The sequence below is a fragment of the Lactuca saligna genome, chromosome 6, assembly GCF_052625555.1.
Source record: "Lactuca saligna cultivar CGN05327 chromosome 6, ASM5262555v1, whole genome shotgun sequence".
In the NCBI taxonomy this organism is placed as follows: Eukaryota; Viridiplantae; Streptophyta; class Magnoliopsida; order Asterales; family Asteraceae; genus Lactuca; species Lactuca saligna.
Window position 1 is genome coordinate 107,286,735 of NC_136422.1, and position 9,687 is coordinate 107,296,421.

At 36.1% G+C, this 9,687-nt stretch overlaps 1 protein-coding gene across 1 annotated transcript; it reads right to left on the minus strand.

Moving 5' to 3' along the window:
* Positions 1-2,710: 2,710 nt before the first annotated feature.
* LOC145002816 (SAC3 family protein B-like) lies at positions 2,711-6,135 on the minus strand. The gene is made up of 13 exons (XM_078962007.1): positions 6,030-6,135; positions 5,844-5,911; positions 5,542-5,728; positions 5,256-5,443; positions 4,955-5,152; positions 4,631-4,890; positions 4,451-4,551; positions 4,149-4,364; positions 3,732-3,959; positions 3,324-3,415; positions 3,139-3,232; positions 2,955-3,047; positions 2,711-2,884 (listed from the first exon to the last, which is right to left on the minus strand). The coding sequence occupies exons 6-13, from the start codon at positions 4,770-4,772 to the stop codon at positions 2,711-2,713; spliced, it is 1,140 nt and encodes a 379-aa protein (XP_078818133.1). The 5' UTR covers positions 4,773-4,890; positions 4,955-5,152; positions 5,256-5,443; positions 5,542-5,728; positions 5,844-5,911; positions 6,030-6,135.
* Between the last annotated feature and the right edge of the window lie 3,552 nt (positions 6,136-9,687).

Consider the following 9,687-nt stretch of genomic DNA (forward strand, 5'->3'; position numbering starts at 1 on the left):
CAATATGCCATTTGTGGACACAATGCTCCAAACTCCTAAATACGTTAACTTGCTTAAAGGCCTGTTTGCTGCTAGGAAAGATCTGGCTGAAGTCGCGGAGATATTGATGAGTGAGCTGCCTGAGAAGAAGGGTGATCCGGGTAACATAGTAATTCCGTGCCAATTTGGTATTGAAGTTTCTACACAAGCATTGGCTGATTCAGGGGCAAGCATTAATTTGATGCCCTATTCATTCTTTAAGAAGCTGAATTTACCAGCACCAAAGCCGGTAAATATGAGAATCCATTTGGCAAATAAAACAATAATTCACCCACAAGGCATATGTGAAAATCTCCTTATCAAGGTGGACAAGTTTATTTTCCCAGTAGACTTCGTGGTGGTGGAGATGAAAGAAGACCCCGAAATACCAATTGTTTTGGGAAGAACATTCTTAAACACCGCAGGTGCCCTAATTGACATATGTGAGTCTACTTTGACATTAAGAGTGGGTGATGAGTCGGTGATGTTTAAAGCTAATCCAGAGGTCAAGCAAGAAGAAGTAAAAGGAATGGAGGTCCAACACGCCGATGTGGCATGCCTTGATACGATGCCATTTGGAGAAGAGTCGAGCACAAAAGAGGATGAGGACATAAATGGAAGCAGAGCGGAAGCTGATCACCAATTCACTACTAAACCTAGAGCACGGACCGCTATGAAATATGAAGTTATCAAATTTAAAGAAAAGGAGGTTCAAAAATTGGTGAAAAAGCATGGGTTGAAAAAGAAGAAGAGGAAAAGAGAGGCCCAACCAGCTGAGGATGATACAACGAAAAAGAGAAAAGACGAATTAAAAAGGGCTTACAAGAAAAAGATTCACGCCTACAACACTAAGTATAAACCACAAAAAGTGAGGCGTACATTCCCGATGCTTGAAGACGACAAAACGTAAATGGGAAGGAGTCTAGCTAATGACTCCTCAAAAAGAAGCGCTTGGCGGGAGGCAACCCGTCGTTAGAGTTCGCTTTCTTTTACTCTTTAGTTTTTATTATTTTTGTTTTGTGTTTCAATTTTAATCTTCCAAATCATCGGACTTGTCTGCTTAAGGGAGCGCCTAGCTTAAGAGTGGGGGGTGAAAAGATTTTGAATAAATAGCAAAATTTTAAAAATGAGTAATGTTTTACAAGAGACTCGCCGAGTCTGACCCTGACTCGACGAGTATATAATGATTTCAGAAAAAAAAAGTTTGACTGCGCGATTGGACTCGCCGAGTCTGACCCTGACTCGACGAGTCGATTTTATTTACAGAAAAAAATAAACATTTTCGAAAGTACTTTTACATCTAATAGGGTTTTAACCCTAAAAATTCAGTTTCCACACCACACTCGCCGGGTGCCTCTCTCTCAAGCATTCAAGTGTTCTTCAACCTTTCTTCCAAATTCTTAAGATTTAAACTCAAAAGGTAACAACTTTCTTCTTGATTTCTAGATAGAATGTGATTATAAGGTCATCTATACTTGCAATTTCATGAAAAAACCCGTTTTTGAAAAAGTGACTAAATTCTAGGTTTTCGATTTTGTCATGAATATTGTTGTTTTGAACGTTTATTGTGACCTTATTACTTAGTAGGAAGTCCCTGAACAAAACCCTTGCAAGAATTTAAAGGTTACATGGTTCAATTTTGTGAGACCCGTCGACCGACTCGTACAGGTCGCGCGACTCGGGCATGGACTCGACGAGTCCAGTCGATTTGCAGAAACAGTTCGTTTTTTTTACATTCTGTGTTTTCTGGGCCTGGTTTATATGTTTTGCAGGAATCATGTTTAGAAGAGGACAATCTTCAAGTGGTATCCAAGGGGAATTTCCATGGTTGAATTTCCCACAAATCGAATCCGCTTTAACAATGCGGAAGTGGAAGAAGAAGCTTTCCGATATCAAAAAGAAGGAGGTCTATGTACCGAACAGAATTGATTGGGAGTGGTTGCAAAATGTGCGATATGAAGAAGAATTAGCTCCGTACCTTTTAAAGGAGTTTCAACATGACGGCGAGTCGATGATATGTGATGGTTGGAGCCGGGTCTTCCGCATACAAGAGACGGTATATTTGGAGCTTTGCTTGGAGTTTTTCTCCACGATATCTTTTACCGGTGGAGTGGATTTATATCATCCGGCGAGTTTCACTTTTTGTCTTGGGGGCGAGTATCATCAATGCTCGGTGGTGGATCTTGCTTGCCGGCTAGGGATTTATGATCAACCTTTGGTTTCAACGAACCTCTTTCGGGCCTTTTTGGCAACCACTCACATGGTGTTTCCCGATGGGGTTACTAGCACGGGTTGGTAGAATACTATAGGGAATAAAGTTTATATCCCGAAGGGAGCATCCGATCCCCGACCCACCGCCTCATTCACCGCCTTATTTCCTCCACCATCAACCAAAGGAATGACGATGACAAGGTTTCCAACCTTGATGTTTTCTACCTATGGATCATTATCACGCCCGGCGTCTTTTGCAACATCCCGTGGTGCATTGCTTCATACCTCTCAGCGGGGGCGGTCAAAGATCGCAAAACATTACGTATCAATGTAGGCATGTTTGTCACTCGATTGGCTAATTCATTCGGGTTGATGAACCGTGGTGCCTGGAACCTCCTGACATTGATCCCGACACCCCCATTTAATCTCATTCTTTTCCGCAGAGCACGAATCATTGAAGACTATGGTGGTGGCCATTATGTCATCCCAAATCATCCATAATTGTTGTTGATCTCTTGAGATGAACAAGTTTTGAGCATTTTAAAGGGTATTCACTATCGGTGTTTAGAAATTGTCCTTCTTTAACCATATATGGCTCGTCAAATTCTTTTATAGAGAATCCATGATATTCCAAAAGATCTTCCATGTTTTCTTCCTGAATTCAATAACCAAAAGAGCATAAACAAATAAAATCTCTTTTCAATAAATCAACCTAGAGAAATTACCTCCATTCCGAGCCATTTTCCAATTAGGGTTACTGGTATGCCTTGGTTGTTTTGAAGGCCACTGTGTAGAGAAGCAAGTGCTTGAGTTCTTAACTGATAAGATCAACATCACATAATAGTCAAAATCAGAGAGGCTAAAGCATTAAGCATTAAGAATAAGAGATAAGAAAGAGGAAAAATAGACCTTGCCAAAGTGAGCATGCATTAAGCATGCTTGAAGATAGGTTGCTTTCCTAAGCAGACGAAAGAAGGTTATAAAATTGCCAGTTCTACAGGCTCTGGAAGAATAAAATAAAAAAAAGATAATGAGAGATTTTAAATTGTTATAAAATGTATAAACGTTTGGATTTAAGAGAGTAGATAGAGAACCTGGCTACATTACGAGCAAATAGAACTTCTTCAGCTTGTCGTATGCCAGGTGTCATCTTGGCAAGATCAAGTGATAATTCTGATGGTTCAACCTATAAAGATTTCCATGTTTAATTATTTATTTATAACAAATTTTGCTTGCAGAAATAAAAAAAAAAAAATTGAACATAATAATTAAAGGTATATATTTTTTAGCTACTTTTAGAAAATAAAACTGTAAAACCCTAGTGTACTTTCATTTATTTGTTTCTTACTTTAATTTCTTTCTATTACAGCATTGTAGTTTGAAAAAAAAAAAACAAAAAAAAAATCTTATTAAGACATTGTCTGTAAAACTCAACATTGTAATTTTTCTTATAAAGAAACTGTATTTTGATAAATCTAACTCATATAAAAAAAATGACTTACCTTGTAGCCAGGATGTTTGTCCAATTTGAGAAGTGCATAATAACCTCTAAATTCTCTTTCTGTAGGCACCTCTATTCCTTTCTTCCTATGATCATCATACAACTGAAACAACTCAACAGATGTTTTGTTCATCTGTTCAATGTTGAGATGTGCATCGAATCCCTCTGCAAATCCTTCTCCTTTCGTATATTGGCATAATTCATGCATTGCTATTATATGAAGCCGTATCTGAAACCACCAATAATTTAACAATTCAAAATAGAATTATGAGGATGACAAGGGCATTCACATCTTAATAAACAGAGCCATAAAGTAGAGATAGGGTTATGATTTGAAAAAACTCCATCTAAATCTAAAAAGCATAATATTGTATAAAGATTGGTTGTTTAAAAAGTACATTATGAGGCAAGAACAAACCATCTGCTCTAGCATTGTAATAGCACCAAGATTGAAGATATGCTGCATCCTTAGATCCATCCTGATTGCCCTCATTCTGTCCCATAAAAAGTTGTATAAACTAAGAAATCGATCATCATAGGATTGATCCAACAAGTTTAAAAGATAATCCATTGTCTTTTGCAGGATTGACATTGGTCTTATCAGTGCAGCTTCCCTCTCAGCTGTCCTAGTGTACTTGAAATAAGTAAAAATAAAAATTTTAATTATACATATTACAATCAAGAAATATAAATAAAATAGAATTCCAAACATCCTCTTACCTTCTTAACTGCAAGAGATTCAGTTGTCTGATTTCTATCTCCATCCAAACGTTCATATTGATCAAGATCTCCTTTCCTCTCTCGCTCTGCTCTTTCTTGCTCTATATAACAATAAAAAAACAAAAATTAAATTCAAGGCCTCAAGGGCCTTAAATGGTATTTCCTTGAACAAAAAGATACCTGGACACATATCTGGACAAACTCCAGTTATAACAGTGGATGATGAATCTTGATCTTCAGAATCAGTTTGTATATTGGCATTGCTATTACGTAAATGCCCTCCCATATCTGAACCTTCCATCATAAACTTTCTTTTGTCCATACCCAACTGATCAATCTGCTGCCTCTTTTGGTTTTGGTTTTGGTTTTTATCGGTTGACTCAGGTTGACTAAGTTCATCTCTAAATCGGGCCAATCTTTTCGCTTTAGCTTGCAATTCTCTGTAGTAGATTATGTAAGAAATAGAAAAGTCCTTATATATATATGTTTAACTCAATAAATTACCTTTCACTGTCATCAAGAACAGGATCATTTGATGTTGTAAAAGGTAATCTGCTCCGTTTTGGGACAGGGATATCACTTGGATTGATTGCAGGTGTTTCAGGTTTATCAAGATCGGTATATTGTGGAGACCAAATATGATTTTCTGGATCAGTGTAAGGATTGCGCCTTGCAGTTGATCTTGGAGGAGATACAGAAGGCCTAGAAAGAGCACAAAAAGAATATTGTTCATTGTTCAATAACCTGAATGATGATAGTAAGTGGAACTGTTATCTTGAAAAGGAAGAGAAAGAAAGTAACTTGCCTCGCTACAACAGTTCTTGAGTTTGCAGGATGTCTTTATAGGTAGGGAGTAAAGGTGGTGATCTTGTTCTTTTCAAATCTTGAACTTGATTTTTGGCAGGAGACTCAGCTCTAGGGTTACGTGATGGATTAATAGGTTGTAGTGCAGAGCCTTGATGAACTTGGGGTTTTTGAGAAGAAGCATTGAACCTAAGGAGATTAGAGCTGTTAGTGACTTCTAAGATACACTTAAAGAGATTACTCATACACATAATGTAAATCAGACAGAAATCTTAAGAAGACGATACCATGTATATGGTGATTGGGAAGGAGGTCGGAAACCAAAGGAGGGTGGTTGTTTTTGGGTACCAGTACCAGTACCAGGACCTGAGTTCTTGTCAAATCCCTGAGTCGACATTTTAATATTTCATTCGGGAAGTGTGTGTCCTGCACTGCATCTCTTCACTGTTTGAGTATCAGAATGACGAACATGACCTACACAGAATGTATGTCGATCTCTGTTTAGTAACAAATTTCATATAAATCATAACTCAAAGGACTGTTTGTGAAGGTGTAATGAGGGTTTTCAATGCCTATCGCAAATTGGAACCTTTTTTTCATTAACTTGTCGTTTTTCAAGTTTCTTGAGGGATTTGCATTCCAAATGGTCAGCCACGGCTGAGTTGAAGAGAACAAAATTTGCTTATAGCAAACAATATGAAATTACGAATGTTAAACACCAACAAATTAATTTTAGCTTTTGTCAAAATTGACAACGGATTAGATGAAGACAAACCTGTGTCAAAATTAACGGGGAAGGTAGAGTTGTTGATTTGAGGATGAACCATCAATTTCACACTTTAGGGTTTTTCTTTGGCTCGTTTGAAATGGTGTCGGAGAAGATCAAGAACGAGCGAAGTGTGCGTGTGCGTGTTTCCGTAATGTATTCTGGTAAGAACTGAAGATCTAGAGAGATTGTAACTCTGACTCGTGTAAAATAGGATCAAACATGTGTTAAAATTGGGTAAAATAGATAACTACATGTGTGTTCTCGGGTGTTAAAACCAAAACCCTAATCAATTTACAACTTTTGATATTCAAAAAAGAAAGAAATAATCAAACATGTTAGCGGAGGGAATCAAAAATGGAAGATATATTTAATTTATTATATTCTTTTACTTAAAATTTAGGGTAAATTACACCAATCGTTCCTCGTGCATGTGCCCAAAAGCATGTTTAGTCCCTATTTTCAAAAATTAACTCGGACCGTCCCTCGTGTCATTAAAAGTTGCACGCTTCGTCCCTAACAAATTATTGTGTTGCGGTTTTAGTCCTTGCTGGATCTGAAATGACTATAATGCCCTTTGTGCATTTGTTTTCCATTAACTTTAATGTTATTATTATTATTAGTAATTTAAAAAAGAAAAAAAGGCCCCTGTCCTACCTTCCCACCCACCTCATCGTCTCCTCTATCGATATTTCTCTTCCTCTCGTCTCTAACCTCTTCTAAGAAACCCAAAACCACCATCCTTAAACCATCACTGGCAGCTACTCCCTCCGACGACCACTCCCTCAGGTGGCTATTCCAATCATCGTCCCTAACCTCCAATGAAACTTCTCTCTACATCCATCAATGTCTAAAGCCACTTACAACATTGTCATCGCCACTTGAAAATGTCGATCTCTACCTGTAAGCCATCGTCACCATCTCTTCGCCGGAAACCCTAGATCGTCAGCCATTGTCACCATCTCTTCGCCATCTCTTCGCCGGAAACCCTAGACCTGTAAGCCATCGTCACCATCTCTTCGCCGGAAACACTTGAAAATGTCGATCTCTACCTGTAAGCCATCGACACCATTGTCTCATATCTACACCATCATCTAATAGATCGTCAGCTCCTTGAGTTTCGAGACAAAGAGGAAGGAAAGGGAGGGGAACGACGATGCCTGGTGGAAGAAGAACAATGTCCGAATAGATCACATCAACTCTTCTCACTGAAACAAATTTTGGGATTTTTTTTTCAAACAAGTTTGGGGAGAAACCAACCGGAGTTCCAGGTTTCAGGTTTCATGGCAATGGTAGGATAAGGGATTGAACGCTTGGTGTCCGACCACAGTGTTTCTCATATCCTTTCATCTCTCTTCTTCATTTAACTGATTTGTAGATCTAGGGTATGGATTTGGGTTTTGTTTTAGGGTTTAATTCCAGGTTTATTTTTTATTTTTGGAGATGAATGGTGGTGTTTGTCGGAGTTAGCTGGTGGCCGGAGGTGGCTGGTGTCAGAAGTGACTGGTTGTAAGAGGTCGTTGATGGTGAGAAGGTTCGGAACCAATTTAAGTGGAATTTCCATTTTCTAAAAATTATACTTAACAAAAAAAATAATATATAAATTATAAACAAATAAAGAATAAATGAAAAAGAAAAAGAAAAGGGCAAGATAGTCATTTTATATCTGCGAGGGACGAAGCATGCAACTTTTAACCAAATGAGGGACGGTCCGAGTTAATTTTTGAAAATAGGGACCAAACGTGCTTTTGGACACATACTCGAGGGACGATTGGTGTAATTTACCCTAAAATTTAAAACTAGGGTAGTTTGGCTTGTCTTTTTTAGAAAAATCCTTTTTAAAAAGGATAAAAGATGTTTTTTTAAAAACATTTTACAAACTATTTTAAGTAAACATTTTAATTTGACGTTGTGTGTTTTTTTTGTCTCAAATTAAACACTGTGTTTTTCAGTTTGTTATAATTCTGACCACTTGACCGGTCAACCAGGTTACATGCTGACGTGGCATGATGACGTGTCAGTTTTGATGATGTGGCATGCAGACATGATATGCTAACGTGTCAAAATTGAATTTTTTTTCCACAAAAAACACTAAGTTTTCACTTTTTTTCGATTTTGACACTAAGTTTAATTTTTTCTTTAAATTTTGACACTACGTTTTTTTGTTCCAAATCGAACATCATTTATCCAATTTTGTTTAATTTTGACAATTTTTCATTTAAAACAGTATAAATATATTTTTTTTATTATATTTTAAATTGTATAAATATATTTTTTTCGTTTAAAAATTTCATGGATTGCAAACTTGACACCCGGGTTTTGATCGGTTACACATCTCTAAACCTCCAAACTTATTTTAAAGTTGCGTATTTAATATAAAATACGGTTTTTATATATCTAATACATATTTATACATAAACTTATGGTTTGAATGTAAAAAAAAAACTTGTGTTTATACAAAACTATGGTTTTTGATTGAAAAAAAATATTTATACGGTTTAAATGTATTAAAAAAAATATTTATACGATTTCAAATAGAAAATTGTCAACATTGAACAAAATTGGAAAAAATGATGTTCAATTTGGAACAAAATAACATAGTGTCAAAATTGAAAGAGAAACTAAACTTAGTGTCAAAATCGGAAAAAAAAATCAATTTTAACACGTCAGCATGTTACGTCATCAAAAACCGACACGTCATCATACCACGTCAGCAAGTAACCTGGTTGATCGGTCAACTCGTCTGAATTATAACAAATTGGAAAACCTAGTGTCAAATTTGAAACAAATAAAAACACAGTGTCAAATTAGAATTTTGGTGTAAACTTAGTGTTTTTTTTTGCTATTTACCCAACTATTTTTGGATTTTAGATAGAAGGAAAACTGACTTTTTGAAAAAGTTAGAAAAACCTGATTTTTTGTAACTTTTCCAAAAAGAATTTTTGTCTTTCAAAAAGACAAGTCAAACACCCCTAAGAGCACCATCGGTGCTCTTTCTACTTCTTGTAAATCTCACAATGGCATAAACCAAAAATCACATCATATTGTTCTTTCAAGTAGTACAAGGCTTTCAAAGCCTTTAAATGAATCTTATTATATTATTACTTTTTTTAATATATATATATATATATATATATATATATATATATATATATATATATATATTTCAAATGTTCCTGATAGCTATTGTGTGCATGTATGCATCAATAAGAATTCAGGAAATAATAAAATAATTAAATAAATAAATAAGGGTGTAATTGTAATCTTAGTATGTTTAGTTATGGTAAATAAACAATTCAATTAATATATCCTAAAATAAGGGAATAAACACTACAAAACCCGCATCCCTTTATCAATTGTGGACTAAAATATAATCATGTATCTCTTCTCAAAACCCTATTCCTCTCCATTGAAGGTCTGGAATTACAGAGATTCGTGGTGGAAGTTTGGCGTTTTTGAAACCCAAAATACCCCATATGATGTTCATGTCTCTGATTCGGATGATTTACTTCAACCCAAAATCAACGTGAGAAGTTTTTCTTCATCCCTCCTTCATTCTCGTTTCTGTTTTCGTACGGTTGCGAAGAAGTATTAGTTTATCCAATGAAATGCCCAAATCGATCCTTAAGCTGCCATTTCAGAAGTTGGGGATGTAGTATTGGGATTT